General features: G+C 37.3%; 1 protein-coding gene across 1 annotated transcript in view; it reads left to right on the top strand.

Annotated features, from left to right (window-relative positions):
- Window positions 1-17,278, top strand: part of LOC104400596 (breast carcinoma-amplified sequence 3-like) — a gene marked incomplete at its 3' end in the record, with an annotated part of 53,213 nt that overhangs the window by 25,183 nt on the left and 10,752 nt on the right. Inside the window, exon 6 of the mRNA XM_010018394.1 lies at window positions 581-653. Coding sequence (XP_010016696.1) covers window positions 581-653 — 73 coding nt within the window. The remainder of the gene's footprint in view (window positions 1-580; window positions 654-17,278) is intronic.

Raw genomic sequence — 17,278 nt, 5'->3', positions numbered from 1 at the left:
GGTGGCAGAACTTATTGAAGACTCTTTTGAATTTAATCTGGTATTTTCTTAGGCCAGGGCATGGGCTGTAAGCATGGCCATACTTTGTGCAAACGCTGGCAGCCAGCTTGCCATGTGCTCCAGAGTGTGGCTGCTCTTACGCTGCGCTCTTACGGTTAACACTCTTACACCTCAGTAGAAGAAATTGAAACCAATATGTGAAACCCATGCAGAGCTGGTGACAGTCTTATTACAGACAACTCTGTTAAAACAATGAAAAGTGAGCAAGAATTACCTGTTAACAGTTCCAGAACCCTTAACCCCAACTGAAAGGTGTAGGAAAATAAGTTCAAAATCCTGGCCTGATTTTGCTACTTGTTTTGTAACTCATTGCCATCTCTTCCAAGAACAGTTCTTCCAATGTTCTTGACTCTGCCTGTTATTTGTATTTCTATCACTAATATTGTACAAGCTGTTAGTTTTGTATTATACTTTCAATATCCTTCCAAAATATTGGGCCCCCGCAGCGTGCACACCTGCACTTTAAAAGGTAACACAAACAGAACATAGTGATTTGCTTTGTTTTGTTTCCTCTTATTAGGTGCTCAGAAATGTGATAATTTCTCTGAGAAGCGGCCTCTTCTTGGTGTGTGCAAAAGCATTGGATCTTCTGGGTAAGAATGTTTTTCGTGAATGAAGTCTTACATATCAATTGTAATGTCATCTAAAAACTCCACTAGATTACATCTTTAAAGCTCTGTTCCTTTTTTTGCTCATGGGACAACACTGTGAAGTGCTTTGAAACTTTTTTCAGCATGTCAGCACACATTGGCCTATGACTTAAACATTTTGAAAGGAGTGAAAAATAGAGACTCTTGGTATAGAATAGCTGAAGAGGTGTTTTAAGTTTATTTTGTCTCAGTGTAATCACATTTCTGATATTAATCCTGGTCAGAATTATCATTGAGAAGTGTCTAAAGCAATCTCTGTGTCTTAAAAAGTAGCTAAAAGATGCTTTCCAGCAGCAGTTGTGAATTACAAGCACCACGCAATTTTGTTGTTACAGCCATTCATTGTTTATTAGCAAAACACATGTTAAATCCACTTCTTTGGGTTAGAAAAATAAGTTAACAGTCTGGTCATGTGCTCTCTGGGCAGGGTTCTTGTATCTCTTCTCTTATAAAAGAGGGCCTAAAGATTCTGATGTTCGATATGTTGATAAAAACAATGCAGAGGATTTTTATCTATACCTACAGGAAAATATTTGCTTTCCAAGGGTAATCCTCTGCACAGCGATCCAAAGGCTAAAGAGTTGAAGTAAATCTTGGTACAGTTGTAAGACTAACTCTGTGCTGCACCTTTTTGGGATAAGAATTTAGTCACTCTGGGTGTGGAAGAAGACTATGAGGTCTCTGTACATTTCTCTGTATGTATTAGTACTGGGTTAAACTAGCATGTTAATGTTACCTGCCTTAAATGTTTTAAACAAAAACCATGTAGGCAAAGGAGTGAAATGTCTTTCTGTTGGTGTGCTTAAAACTTGCAAAGTTGTTTATGGTGACTGTTCTCATTTTCCCCTGCCCTGTAAGTGAATGTAATCTCACAAATAACTTTTTCTAAATAAGAGTGCATATAACTGGAGATGCAAATACTGTTCTTGTAGGAGTTTGTCTTAATCCAGTGTATTTATATATTTATATATGTAAAGGATATGTTGAATGGAAAAAACTACTTCCCTTCATACCCTTGCTTTAGAAGCTGAGGTATCTGAGAAATGAACAAACTATAAGGATCGTTATTTTCGGTGTTGCTCTATTACTCACTTAATGAAAAGAATTCAGATTATTGGTACTTTCTGCTTTTCTACAAAAAAAATGCTTGTGTGTTTCAAAATGAATGGATTGATTTGTGTGACTATTTATTAGTAGTTAAATATCTGCAAATAGAAGATTTTAAATCAGGCTTTCCACTGTGACCAGAAGACTAACACATCATTCAAAACAAAGGTGACTGTGTTACAGGCTCTCATGTACCCATTTAATAAAGAACAAGTTTGCTCGTGGTGGTAAATGTTCAACAGAAAATGCTGAAACATTTTTCGACATTTACTGTTCGTTCCAAATTACTTTTGAAGGAGTCCTTGCAAATTACCTGTTTTGTCAGTAACTTTCAAGTTAAGGGTTTATTGATAGTTTGCCCTCAACTGGAGTCACGCTCCTTTTGTATGGGCTCAAGCATTACGCTTGGGGTTTTTACTGTTACATTCATATATCATTTGATTGCATTTCTATAATGGTTGTTATGCATAAAGCAGAATTTGTGTAGAACACTAAAATAGCTGTGTTACAACTGGCCTCTGAACCTGAATTGCAATTTCAGTTCTGCTCTTAACTTGAGGTTTTGTGTTTAACATCATTTCCTGTGTATCTTAATGGTTGTAGACAGATAAAGCACCTTGTTTAATCATGTGTGTGAAGAAAATGCTGCATTTATTCTAGAGCATTTATTCCAAAGCACTTGATCCATTCACTACAGTCATCTCCTCACCTACTTGGGAGATCATACTGGCTATGGCATGAAACCCTGCAGCTGTCAGCACACTACTGAAAATGTGTGGGGAACAGGAGGCCTATTCTGTCCACTGAAATGGCAGGTGAAATAATCAGTGAAATGATGTAGCACTGACACTAAAATACTTCCCATTGAACAGAAAGGTAAACTGTGTGTCTAAAAGACTGGATGATTTTCCTCAAAAGCCATCTCAAAAGCAAATCAAAAGTCCAAAGCAAATCTGAAAGTGAAATCCAAGTCTTCCAATGCACAGTCCATTACACTGATGCATTAAACTACATTGTGTGTCTTTAATATAAACTAAATGAGATTGGACATGATTATGACAGTAGGGCCAATGTCCTTATCTTTGAAATATGTGGTCGCCCAAGAAACCAGTTGCACCAGCACAGCCCCCCTGCCCTTTCTCCATCCTCATAGGACACCAGGTGTCACTTTTTAGAGGTGAAAGATGTGACCTCCTGAAGTGTTTCTGCTACTTCCATAGTCCTCTGGCTTTCTCCCAGTCAAATTTCGCCCAGGTTATTATCTAATGTCTGTCAGAATCATTTATGAAGGATAATTATTCTAGAGAGAAGAAGTTTGAATTCTTCAGCCTCGATCATCATTTGGATGTGTTCCCTAGTAATTCTTCACAATTTCTGACTCTGGATGCTCTGCTCACACTTGCTCCTGGAACAACCCCAGTAATAAAACGTTTCCAAATAAGTTTCTATTGTTATCTGTTATTAATAAGTAAGGGACATGGTTCACCTTTTGGCAGATTTGGTGGCTGGCCCCATGACTTACTGTTGAAGAATAATTTTGGACCCTGCTGTTTCTGGAGACAATACTCTAATTGAAATTATTTTTCCTGGCAATTATTTATGCAGAATCCATTTTCAGTAGCTCTTTTAGGAGGTGCATTGAAGTTGTTAATTTTTTGGATGGAAGGTAAAGCATTTTACACCTGACTTGACTTGCAAAGCCTCAGTAGGTTGTTAAATCTTCATTACAGTTTAGGAGTTGCTGTAAATTATCATGGGTTTGACCATAAGAATATGTATGTGTTAAAGAGCAGTTAATACTGTGTATGTATGGTACTGCATGATAGATGAGTGGTTGCACTTACGGATGTGTTGATAATGTTTTGTGCACATACATTGTACAAATGTACAAAAATTTTAGGTGCTAAAGGTGCTAAACCATTAAATAGCATAAATCTGGTAGAGCTTTTATCTAGATCATGCCACTGTCATTTAATAGTATTTTGTCTTCTAGGCCTATATCAATGACATATTGACACGTTCAAGTTAGGAGCTGGGATTTCCTGGTTGTGACCACTAGTCTGCATTAGTGGTTACCATCAGGAAATTCTTCTCTTTTCCTTTAGCTGTAAAGTAAATAGATTATAATGAGAGAAATAGGATAGAAAGGTATCCATTTTAATGTAGAACATTTGCCAATCTGCAATCCAGAAATTCTCAAGTAGTTATGAATTACTAACTTAAAATATCATTTATGTTAAGTAACTTCAGTATTTTTCACTATCTCTCTACTGTACCATGTGTTCTAATGGAAAATAATTAATGAATAATTTTGTCTCTGATAATATCCTCACACTTTGTTCCTTCAGTATGAAACAAGGAAGGGTATAAAAGTACTTTATACAAACTAATCTTTACCTAAAATCAATGTTTAGATTTATGTTTCATTCCTGAATTTTTTTCCATTATTACTTACACAGTGAAAGATCTCTTTGGTAATTTAGAAATACAATAGTTTACTCGGGATATCCCCTGATGTTTCACTGAATTACAGATTTTTTGGCAGGACTAAAAATATCTTGTTAATTTTTAGTATGTCTACAACAGATCTAACAATGTATTAACTCTGGAAATTGACTTTGAGTAACTTTGGGTTGCATCTCCTCTGTAATGTAACCTAATACAGTAGTCACCAATATATGCTGGTAAAAGTTAAATTCCTTTGGGTATCACTATTAAGATCTTACCATTATTTTAATATTCCTTAATTTTAAATCTTGAATTCTTTGTTAGAGTCATGGTTGATAACTTGCTTTAGAAAGTTAATTCTAAAGTATCTAAAATGTTAAACTTGCTTTATGTAAAAATTCCGTAGAGAGAGATTTGCCACTGGTTGCAATCCTTGTGTTCCCCACAAGGAGTATTTGACAGGGAAGATGTCTACTCCTGCCTTGTAGCTGAGTTCCTGACTAGCTTTTGGTAAACACATTTTTGTATTTGAAGTCAGATTTTCCATCTAGTAAAATGACTGAAATGTCTCGCAGGGGGGTTGGACTAGATGAGCTTTAAAGGCCCCCTCTAACCCAAACCATTCTGTGATTCACTGTATAATCTTTTCAAAACAATAGTTTACGCAGCCCCCAAAAGGATGCAGTCTTGACACATAAATGGGAAACAGATTGTGTTTTTTGGCTGATACTGCTATGCCGGTTTAGATGTTGGTTCAGTCAACTTCAGTCTTAGATTACAAGATTTGCAAATTAAAGGAAAACCAGAGAGGAAAGAACATCTGCATAAATTTAGTTTTTGTGGAGTTTGATAGAGGCTTTTTCTTTGTTCATGGTGATAAGATAAAGCTTTAGACACTCACAGAATGAATTGATGGGGTTTGGTACGTATTAATTAATTTTCTAGGTGGTGAAACATCGAGATTAGTAATCTCTAAACTGAACAGAATTTCTCCCCCCTTCCCTCCATCAAAAGCAGTAGTAGGGTTGGCCACAGAGCTGCCTGGCAGAACCACTCACCGTGTGCTGTTCGGAGCTACTCAGTTTGAAGATAACTAGATAAGACCAAGTATGTTAAATGGAAATATATGCATGTTTCCCATGTGGGTTGTTGATACCACAGGGACACATTGGATGTGTAGAACACCTCTGAATGTACTAGAGAGGTCCGAATTATATTTGACGTGCTTTTTGTTCTGCTCAAGTATAAACATATAGTTATCTTAAATTTAAGTAAATGCTTCATTTTAGCTAATGGAGAAGTTTAAGGGGAAATTGACCAGTATAATTTTGTTTTATTTTAGATTATTAAGAAAGAAATCAGGGGTTTGAGTGTGATTGCACACCTGCCCTTCGGTAGACAACATAGGTAATAGGGAGGGGGGGGGAAGCATGTGTAGGTGCAGGGAAGACCAAGATGAGTGATGGCAGTATCTTACATACGAAACCACCTCTAATGAGTAGAGAACATTTTAAAGACTTTAAACCCTACTATTTACCTTTCCTCAGATGCCAAGTGTTCTGATGACTCAAGTGTTTACCCCATCATGCTTAATTACGAGTTACCAAACTTTGTTTCTACTCTAAAGATTTTTCTTCTTTTCATTTTCCTTATTAGCTAAACAGTTTATGTAGGGGTCAGAATTCTTGTAACGAGGAGCATACTGGTCTAGCTGAAGGATTGTATCAGTACAGCTGTGGGCTTACAGCAGGGGAGGCTTTTGTTCTGTCATTCAGTGACTAGCAGCAAAGACAACTTAAAATTCCTACTCACCTCATGTGCTTGTGCTGCTGCCTCTGCGCTGCCGCTTTCTGCGTCCCTGGGCTGTGTCACTTCGGCTGGTTGTAGAACTGTACAGTAAAGGAGAGGACAGAAATAATCCAAGTAAAAAATAATGCTCCAAGTTTATTTTTGAACAATACGGATTATTCCAGTCACCTGGTTTACAAACAGTTGCATGCAAAATTGCAAGGTGCAACTGGGAAGGCAGGCAGTTGTAGCATGAAGGTGGGAGTGAGCACAGAGGATGAAATTTCTTAGGTTAGCCTTGCTTCTAAAGCTGTTTAGCCATGAGCTGTGGTCTCCCTCGCTTGCTATAATGCTTTATTCTGTTGCCAGTCCCTGTTTTAACAGAGCAAAACAAAGAAGGTAGAAATCCTGTGAGTGATTTGTCCCAACAACCGCATTACTGGAGAGCATTATTTTATCTTCTGTTTTGGGGGGGGGGGGAAATCTTGAAGATCTCGAAATTGCAACCCAGCTCTCTAAGCCATCCTTACAAAAGTATTTGATGCTTTGGTGCATTTGTCCTTTGTTCAAATAGCCAAATACAGATGCATAAGAGATTAGGAATTTATGCCATAATCTTACGTAGGCATGTATGATAAGCGGATAATGGTATGAGTTTAGCTAATTGAAAGATCAGTTATAGAAGATTAAAAAGCTTGAGGCCAGCAGATTTTTCAACCTTCTATGTTATGGAGAGTAAAGGATCTCAATCAGTTACCAATGCAGCCAGCCTGGTGCATGTGTGAGGTTTCTAGCATATATTTTTAGAAAGGCATATTAATTTAAAGATGTCAAGTGATGGAAAATTTTGGATGACTTGAGAATTGGATGGAGGTCATTTAAGGGCATGAGAAGCAAGAGGTAATCTTTTTTAATCATGGGAGGAGAAAGGAAATAAGGGCAAATTAAAGGAGGAGGAGGAGCTGGAGCAAACAAAATGTGTAACTTTGCTAGCCAGCTTTTTTTTCCCCTGCTGATCAGTTTACAAGGCAAATCAATTGGCAGCACATTTTCAGGAAGAGTGCTTTATTAACATAGCTACTGTAGATTAAAGCCTACCAACCTTAGCACAAGTTTAACACAGGAATGTGTTTGTGGGAGTGTTAAGGTTTAGGTAAAAAGCAGCTTTACAGGAGTAAGAATAGAAACAACTCCATTACAGCGTTAGTATTTTCTCACATTCAGATTTTAAAATGACATGACCCCGTTCCTTATCTGGCGAAGTAACTGCTTAATGCTAAAATCCAGTGTCCGGTTCTAAGTGTCTGTGGCTTTTAACGTTTAAAATTAGCTAGCTGTGAAATGATTTGTCAAAGACAAACAGCAAAGCTTTCTGGAAGGATCACACAAGAGAAAGAAATGAGCTATGATGAATGAAGTTCTTGTTCGCAGTTCCTCACACTGCTCAGAGTAACCCTCCCTGGACTATTTTTACTGGAATGCCATTGCAAATGTAACGGTTGTGCCATGGACTTACCTGCCTATGCCAGAGTGTGGATCATGAGTTGAGTGTGTAAATGGTGTATCCAGTCAAGATAAACTACAGCATGTTTTTTTCAAATCACAAATCCAAGTGCGTTGGGTGATGGTTATGATTTTCAATTGTATTGGACACCACGAAGTAGATTTAGTGAAATTTGTTAAGTATTTGTGGACTTTTATTGAAGACCATGCAAAATTCATATTTCTTTTTCTCCTCAGCCTTATTTTTTGAAGACTGTCAAAGGTGTGTAAGTTTAAATTTCTGGAGAGCAAACTTAGTTTAACTAGTTCTGTCTTAAAAAGTGTAGCAAAACCTCTCTCTTTTCTGTTACCTCTGGGGGACTGAGTCCCAAAGGCTCTTGTACTGTTGAACAAACGTGTAAAGCATCATTAACTGCAAAGCGTGCTGTCCTATCAACTGCCTTGCAAAGATTTCCTTCCTTTCTAGCAGATGAGAAACATTATCCTGACTGGTTACTGTAGAAAAAGTAAGTTCAGTCTTAACAGGTTGTGTGGTAGCTTTTAAGATCCTGAGAGACACAACCCCTGAATAAAGTAGTTTAAATTCCTTTTAGTGATGTTCGATTTGATTGTTATGTTATGTGCTAAAGATAGCAACGCTCTTTGTCTTAGAAAGAGCTCTTCAGAACCCCGATTTTTTTCTTATAACTTGTTTCTGTAATTATATTAATGTACTTCAACTAATTTTGCAATACTGAAGTAATTTTTACTGGTAATTCTGTGATTATTTTTTTTCCTCACAGATTAGAATGCGAGTGCAATAAATTAGTGTTTTCATTTGTGAATGCAAGGGTAGGAAAGATGTGGTGTTCTTCTGATATCCCAAATGTTTGTCTGAGTGAACTATAGTAAGAAATAACCTTTGAACTATAATAAACTGTTAATCTTGGATCAAAACTGGAAGAAAGAAAATGAGTATTTGGGGTCAAACTTTGACCAGTTGGTGAGAACTAGGGGTAGTTTTGACCTTCTAAAGCTTTGATTTATTATGCTGTAAAAAGATAAACCTTTTCTAAACGATCCTTGGGATAGCATGGAGGTTTGGGAGAGCAGAATTCCGAGCTGAGGCATAGTTTCATTTTACTGCTGTTCCAACCCCCTGTGTGTGTAATGATACGGGGAGGAGATGGAGGGAAGGAAGTAGCCGTTTGCTAAATGCACAGCTAGATAAAACCAGCTGGAGCACATACCTTCCTTGAGTAACTTGTCAGAGGAAGCACTACAGGGAAAAGATAATGCACAGCGCCATTACAGGCAGAGCTGCTGGTTCCAGGGCCACTTTAAATTCCACTTTAAATTATTAAATACTGTAAACGCTATAAAGTTAATTAGAAGAGGAACAAACTCTACAAAGATAAATGTGTTTTCAATATGTTTCTCAGGGAGGGTACAGTAGAAACCAGTGAATGAGAGGAAATTTATTTCTGGCAGCACTCTAGACATGGAACTGTGGTTGAACTTTTTACCCTAATTACGTCCCCACTAATGCCTGCAGCGGTCTGGAATCAAAGTGGCCCTTCAGGCCCTGGAAAGTCTCTGATGTGGCGAGCGTTTGTTGTGTGATGAGGGTTACTTAAGAAAAAACGGAATATTGTGACAGGATTTTTCGAGATTTCTCAGTTACCACCCACCTCACTTGTTGCCTACAAAAATAGAGTAATTGTTTGCATCTGTGTGTTTTTGTCTGTCTTAGAAGTAAGTGTTATAAATCAATGTGACATAGACCCAGCGAACAGTTGAGGATTATATTTTCTTCTCTTAAATGTTGTAGGGTTTTTTCTATGTTATATACTGTAAGAAGGCTTTAAAGTACATTGCAAAATAGTCAGAAATTTCAGGATGACTTAACTTGTTCTCTTTTTCTGAGGATACAAACACCATCAGATACTGAGTTCTCAATCAGTTCAAATGTGCTATTTAATGTTTTTTCCTAAACAATGGCTGTCACTTCCTGCTCATAGTTTGAGCAGCTAATTGCAAACTGCGTTAACTTACAGCCCTTGTATCTGTATTGTTACACAATTGCTGCCACTTGAGTAATTCACTACAACTTGATGGCATTTGAACTTTGCATCTGTCACTAAATGCCATTTTCTGTCTTACAGTGGTCTCTGTGAAATCCTTCTTGCCCTTTTTGCTTTCTTCCCTTCAATAATATTTAATACACAGAGGAAACAGCAAGGGAGTTTGCTGAGCTCAAGCAGTCATGTTTGGATTAGATTCTTTTAAATCTCTGAAGTATGGAAAAAGACAGAATAGAATAAGTGAAATCTATTAAAAACCCCCTAGTCTATCATTCTTTTTCTTTAGTTCTGATCTGTTTTTTGAAGCAGATTGAATTTATTTTTGTAGGTTTAAAATTTTAAATTTGCAAATAATTCAAAATTCATAATGCAGTGAATTTTTCTTCGGTGATTCAAAATGGAGCTTTAGAAGGCTCCTTGGTGAAAGAGCTGTAAGGTATGGTCTCAAAAAAAGATCTTGCTTAGTCCCTTCTTTCTTTGAATTCTGACTAGTACTATATTCAGAATATCACCAGAGGAGACCCCTTACCACATTTTTGGATGGTTGCTCACTAACTTGTTTTTACAATTAATCGTGATTTAAATTATTGTTAGAGTATTTCAGTATAATTATCTCGCTCTCCAGATGAGTCATTAATAAAATAACACTAAATGTTTTAATCAGTTTTGCCTGCAGAGTTTGAAGGACAGTATCTCCTGTTTCAGCTTCTGCTGTGTTAGGTGACTCTTTCTGTGGGGAGAATGCAGTATTTCTGCTTGCCTGTACTTAGCATTTGTAATTCCTCCTGGAAATATCAGCCTTACAGCTGATAATAATAGCATTTAACTATACCCAAACTTCATGACAAGTGGTCCAGTAAAGGAAGTGGCTGTATTGGTGGCTTCACTGAGAGAAAGGCTATAATGTAAGCTAACTGTTTTTTGATGTTAAGCAATTTATGTAGGATCTCAACCTTTAAGTTAGTTTCAAGAAAAGCAGGCTATTTGTTTTGCTATTTATAGAGCTTCTCCTTCAGTAATTCTTTTCAGCTACTATTCCATAAGTTCAAACCAGCTTTCAGTGAGTTCAGTTACAGTGAAGATTCTGCACGTCTGCAGAACATGGTCTGCAATGTTAAGCCATAAATGAAATCTGGGAAGAAATAAGAACATATAATTAATAGGCATTTGTGAAAATTTTGGCCAACCTGATGTGACCAGAACTTCGTAGAGGCTTTGTTGTTCACAGCACTTTTCAAGTGCTTTAGCCATAAGATCTAAGCTTATCTCCACTCAACTTCAGGCATATGCACTCTAAAACCCTCTAATTCTTTCTTGGAAGCAGGATTGTTTTCAAGCTTCTCAAAAATTGTAATTTGAGCCATATACTTGCATATAAACAATTAAGGTTTAGTAGACTCATAAGCAACTGAAAGATGTCTTACAATGATTGCTGTCATGCAGTTTGAGGCAGAGGCTACTTAATACAGAGGTGATGAAGTGCTGCACAATCCCCTTAGCTTCTGCTTATGTTGTTGATGACACCAGCAGCAAACCTATTTTAGATAAAACAGGTTGGTACAAGGTTTTGTGTTTAATGTTGGATCCAAAAAGTGGTTTTTCATGGGAGTTGGGATGGTGGGGCAAGCGGGCGTGGAGCTGCTTGCTTAACTTGGCTTTGTTGGCGGTGCTTACATGTGAGATGAGAAGATGCCAACAGGCCTGTCAGAGCCATGAGTCATAACGTAAAACACAAAAAAGGAAAAAACCTGAAATCTAAGGAATTTTGTTACAAGAATCAACAGGATAAAATAGTTGGTCCTTCATAATACTTCAGCCATGTTAACAGTTGCAGTTAAATCTTGAGGATTCAGTCACACACAAGCTGGGCCCTTTCACGTTCACAGATTGCAGAGGAGCAAGCACGACACAACAGCAGAGCAAAGATTTGGTCTGTATTTTCCAAAAAGCTTTGTAGTGCACTTCAGAAGAATGAGTTCTGTTGATTCGCAGATTGGTTTTAGGTTTTGGTAGAATTCGTTGTTAAGTGTAACAAATAATGCCTTAAATATATGCAATTAGTATACATATGCTGTAGTAACCAACTTCCATCTAAATAAACTATGCTGTCTTCTGAGATGCCATTAATCAGACAGTACCATCAATAAAAAATGCCTCAGAATAAAAAAAACAACCCTGTGGTGGTGATTTGGAGTTTTATGTGTCTTGGCAGCTTATAAAATCTAGGGGTAGCTGAGGGTTCTCTTTGGGTTCTGCATGTGCTTGGTGAAATTTGGCTGGAGCTGAGATACTTCAGCATCAATTTGCTTTCAGCATCATGCTCCCAGATATCTGATGTTTTTCTGTTAAGCTGTGACATGTGGCTGTCTCTTGGTATGCAAAGACTTCCTACGGTTTTGATTTGGTCCATCTTGTATGATCTTGAAGATCAGTGTAGTGTTTGTTACAATATAAGTTACATGCATTTATTTCAGTGATGAATTCTGCTTTCAGTTGGAAGGACAACTCTTCTCTTAAATTAATTTCATTCTCTATTTCTATTTTTGGAGGAACCCCATCTACCAGGCTGTAAGCTTAATGAGCTGATCATAGAAATGTTTTAAGTCTAACAAATGCAGTTGTATTCTACTGGCAAGTTAATCTTTGCTCATGCTCTCCAAGATTTACATCAGTAATCAAAGACAGACAGTGCAGGTTTGTAACTTTTGTATAAAAGGGCTGTTTGATTCCACACAAGAACAAAATCTAGCCTAGAATATACCGGAAGAAGTGATTCTGATCTCAAAAGTGGAGCTCCAGATGTACTTTTCCTCAGTGATAGCTCTCGTCAAGTAAGCCTTGTAGATAAACAAATCTCTTGAGATGCCGCTAATCTTCCTCTATTAACTAACTGGAAATATGATGGGACAGCTATGTTTTGTAACATGTGGTATGTCTCAGTGAAGTGGAAAGTGTGTCACACTCCAGTCTCTCTGCAGAAGCATGCCACAGCTGAAAAGCCAGCTTGTGCTATATTTTACACTTCAGCGACACGCATGCCACATGCCATCCAATGGAGCAATGTAATACAGCATGTTGCAATACCTAAAGGTGGGATGTAGGTTGTTGTGTGGCTTTATTTAGCTTCCTGTATTTTGAAATAAAACCCAACAAAATAAATCTAGAAAGCCTCTTCTGCTGACAAGAGTGAGTAATGCTGTTACAGGCAGAAGACACAATAGTAGAAACATGTTGGGTACCGCTGGTAATGCAGAATGTGGGAAGAGCCATCTGCTGCCAAAACTGAAGACTCATTTGGAGGTTGCCAAGCATTTTAATATTTTTAAGGATTCCCCTTCCCTTTTACTTTTCTCTTTGAACTGGTGGTACTGATCTTGTAGTATCTATTCTGATAACATCAATATGTGGATAAAACTTAAGTCATAAATTTTCCTCTTCTTGTTGATGTACCACACAGTCTTTCTGACCCGCAATTACAAATAGGAAGCAAAGGAGCTTCTGATTTAATTAAACAGAAGTGAGCATCATAGTTGTCAAAAGTACTCAGAACTCAAGAAATCTGTGACCTTCATCAGTTCAAAATGTCTAGTCCAGGATTGCCAAGAAAACTTGTATTTTCAGACTTTTTCCCCCATACAGCTCCAAGAGTGAAAACTTTCCATTCTCTGTTCAGCTGAGGTTTGTCTGTCGTATGAACTGTGGTATGTGATTGAGAGTAACCTCATTGTAGCAGCACCTGAATGTTCACCCGAAGTTACAGGTGATGGCAGTGCACAAAACTGGCGAGATGTTGATCTGGGTTGCTCTTTAGTAGGCTGGTTTTTTACTACATTGAAATGAATGCTTTAATCTTCATCTCTTTAATGCAGAACTGTCAACTCTCAGTAACGGGATCGTTTCCTGTGCCCTCTGTGACAGGCGTTTTGTTGCATCTTTTCTGCTGACAGACCTATGGTAAACTTTAGGAACGAGGACAACTTCTGTTGTAGAGGCTGCAGCAGAGAAGTCTGTTCTTGTCAGTACCCAGCTGATCACAAGTTTAGTATATGATCCTGTTCAAATCATATAGTGGAAATGGTTTGCCTTCACCCATAGTTAAGTATGAGTCCATGTAGGAAGGGATAGCAGGAATCCATGTATCTGCATCATAAAACTATATAAAGTAGATAGATACCCTGAAAATGCTGAGATGCCAAGTTCAGAGTACTCAATTCAGATAACTATTAAATCACCTATAAATGCTTGATATATATTTAAAGTATTTTTTGATGGGAAAGTTAATGCTCTTTATCTACAGAAATGTCCTAAACATGATTATACTTGGTTTGATCTTTCAATTTTAAGTAAAAATGTTAGGAATAATTAAACTTTATGCTAGTTTGTTTTTAATGAATGTGCAAAGCATATTTATAGAGTGGTAGATCTCCCTACAGCCATCAGCCTGGTTTTAATGTTGCTTTCTTCATTTGCTTGGGGAAAAATCCACCAAAATCCCAACTTTAAGTAGCTTTTATGTGGACACCCATTTTATATTAAACCTTTGTTCCTACCTCTCTCTTTTCCCACATTTGTCTCTTAGTAGCATAAGTATAACTCTGTTGCACTTTTAGATTAAACTAAAACAGTTCACAGTCAGGTATATGCTATTTTATTTTAGAAGTTTAATTCTTTGGTGATAAAATGTATATATTCTGATCTCTTTAAAGAATGAGATGCCGTGTGTTATGCTGGAAGAGGAGTATGGAGTTTTTTTCTTACAGAAAGCTGCATTAATTTCCAGATTAATTTGCTGATAATACAGTTTTTCTTCCCTGTTCTCGTATCTGATCATATTGTATTTATCAAGAAAATAAACATTCTGAAATATTTGTGAGGGAAAACTTTCTATTTATTGCTTTGTGACTAAGAGCTGCTTCTGACACCTTTTAAAAAGAAATAGCACAGTTTGACCTGACTGTAGACTTGGCCTGTAGTACTTTGTGCATTGAAATGTGTCTGAAGTTCTCAGATTTGAACTTTATAATGGGCTGGCAGCTGTTTCTCCCAGGTATGAGACTTCTGTATTGTCTCCTAAAGTTATGCTGTCCTCTCTGGTGATGAGTCAGTATTAGTACAGTGTTCCAACATCTTGCTGCATTTTTAGTGCCACACATTCTCCTATTCCTGCCCCCCCTCCATGTTCGTCATCTAATGCTTTATAGATAATAAAGCTTTTTGAATTGTTGTGTGTTTTTGTGAAGTGTCTTGTATGTTCATGCCACTGTGCATGTGTGTAGTATGTCCATTATGCTCTATTGTTATAGTAAGTGGATGCACTTGATCTCCTGGAGGGGACTGCTGGCCTTGCCACTTACAAGCAGCACTTGACAACTGATTCATGGGATGGTAATTAGAAAGCTTCACGGGAGACTGTGTATCTGACACTGTCAACAGCGACTATCAGCTAGTGAACTGATAAACAAGGATAAAGCAGTGGGGAAGAAGCCAGCTTGGAAGCCAACAGAAAATAGGATAATTCATTTTTTAATAATAATAAAAATCTGATGGAAGAAACTGAGGCTTGTGATGTTCTGTAATAGAACAGCAACTGAAATATGTGTAGACAGGGAACAACTTGCTTTTTCTCCTCAAAATCAGTGAATTTCAAGTATTAAGTTAATTCATGACCTTAGCTGGCCATATGGAGAGCGTAGAAGTAAACAGCATAGCAGTTCCTCGGCATGAAATTGAGTTTGTTATTAGAAGTTCTTAAATCTCTTCCAAAGGTACATTGTTACGAATGTTTTCCTAAAGGTAGATATCTAACCATATCTCTTTAATTAAAGGGATCAAAATTTAACAGATCATAAAAATACATGTGGTTACCCTTGGAAAGGATGGTGTGTACAGGACTGGATAGAACATTTTAAAAACACAAATAGTAACATATACATGAGGATAGACATGAGGAATAAGGCAGAGAATTTACTTGCTTTACAGTAAGCTTACTTTAATGTGCTATTACCATTAAGTATTCTTTGAACAGTGTTCAAAGCTTGTAATCATATGGCAAGGTAATTTATTTAGTTACAAGTTTTGCCTTTTAACGAAGTTCAACTTCTTTAAGGATCATTTTTGCTAAAGATAAAATGGAAATAGCTTTGACTTAAATAGATATGACATAACATGGTTGCTTAACACATTTGGCTTCTATAATTTATACCAGAGCAGCTAATTACGATAACATAAATTCGCCTGTAAGCAGGAAAGGTTTATACAGGACCAGTCCTTGTAGGAAGGGATTTTCATTGAAGGATAGGGTTTATGTTGCTGCAGAGATAGAAAAACAAGATACTGACAGTTTTCCTGTGGTGATTTACAACCTTCAGGCCCAGCAGACCACTGCCAAGATTCAGGTTCTCTCACAGACCACAACCTGAGTTACACACTGAGACAGCCCAGTTCTTCCCGAGTCCATCCTGATCCTTCTAACAGACGTTGCACTGTGAAGAAATGCCTTATTTATGAAATAACAAACGGAATACTCCTGTCCTTGAAATTAAAGAAGTAGAAGGGGAAATGATGAATGCAGTTTGTAAACATTAGCATTGGTAAGATGTAGGATCAACTGGTTTGATCCTTTTCAAGAATTACTATCTAAAGACTTTAAAAGGAGGGGTACCTGTGTTCCCAGGTCTTTGTGTCTTTGTTCTGCCTACCTGATATAACGTTGCACAGGAACTGATGTATGTTAGTTCACCTTTCATCTGTTTCCTTTGTTCAGAATATCTGTGGTTCACTTGCATATTGTACACACAGATGGTGATACTACTTTTTGTCTAGTGGTCTTTGGCACAATCACACAAGTCCCATCCTTTTTTCTTTCCACACATGAGCAAACAATGCGGTTTTCCTTTGGTATGTCTTTTTCTGGTATTCAGGCCGAGACTTGTCTTTTACCTGTAACAAAATGGTTTCTGCAGAGTTGATGACTTTCTGAAAATAGTTTTATTCTGTGCCCATAAGACTGTGAGGATGGTGAGGTAAGAGAGAACTTCTTTTACTCGTCTGATAGACTTGATCAGAATATTTGAGGAAGATGCAACAGTGAAATTTGTACCTTTTGGTATTTAACACAAATACTTCAGTGCTGTATAAATAATTTCCTCTCTTGTATTTAAAGGATTAGATTTAGTAACATGTGTCGGAGATCGGTACAGGTTTTTCTTATTTAGCAATAAGTGCTTCCATGCTTTTTGCAATTTGTGGTACACTTAAACTGTCTCTGCTGCTTTGTATTTCACTGCTGCACACGCGTTTTTGGGAAGTGTCAGTTTCTCAGAAATCTTGCTTTGCTTTTCCTGATTTTGAATGAATCTTTTCAGTACCATGAATGAAAGTAAGGAAATTACAGAGTTGAATTTGCAAGCTTTGATTGTGAAAAGCTGGGATGCAGAGAGCCAGTGGCTTTTAGGGGATAGTGAAAGTCTTAATGAACCTTTTTCTGCACTGATGTTTTAAGGAATAAAGAATGCAATGCTTGAATTTTCTTCCTTAAAATCCTCATTCTGGTGTTCGTCCTTCATGCAGAAGGCAAGAATACTGCAATACCAAAGAGAGCCCAGAGGACGACTGCAAATACGTGCTAGGGCTTGAAAACAAACCCTTACAGCTTAAGGT

The sequence above is a fragment of the Nestor notabilis genome, unplaced genomic scaffold (genome assembly GCF_000696875.1).
Source record: "Nestor notabilis isolate BGI_N333 unplaced genomic scaffold, ASM69687v1 scaffold30547, whole genome shotgun sequence".
Lineage (NCBI taxonomy): Eukaryota > Metazoa > Chordata > Aves > Psittaciformes > Psittacidae > Nestor > Nestor notabilis.
Note: the sequence above shows the minus strand (reverse complement) of the source record. Positions and strands in the feature narration are given on the sequence as shown.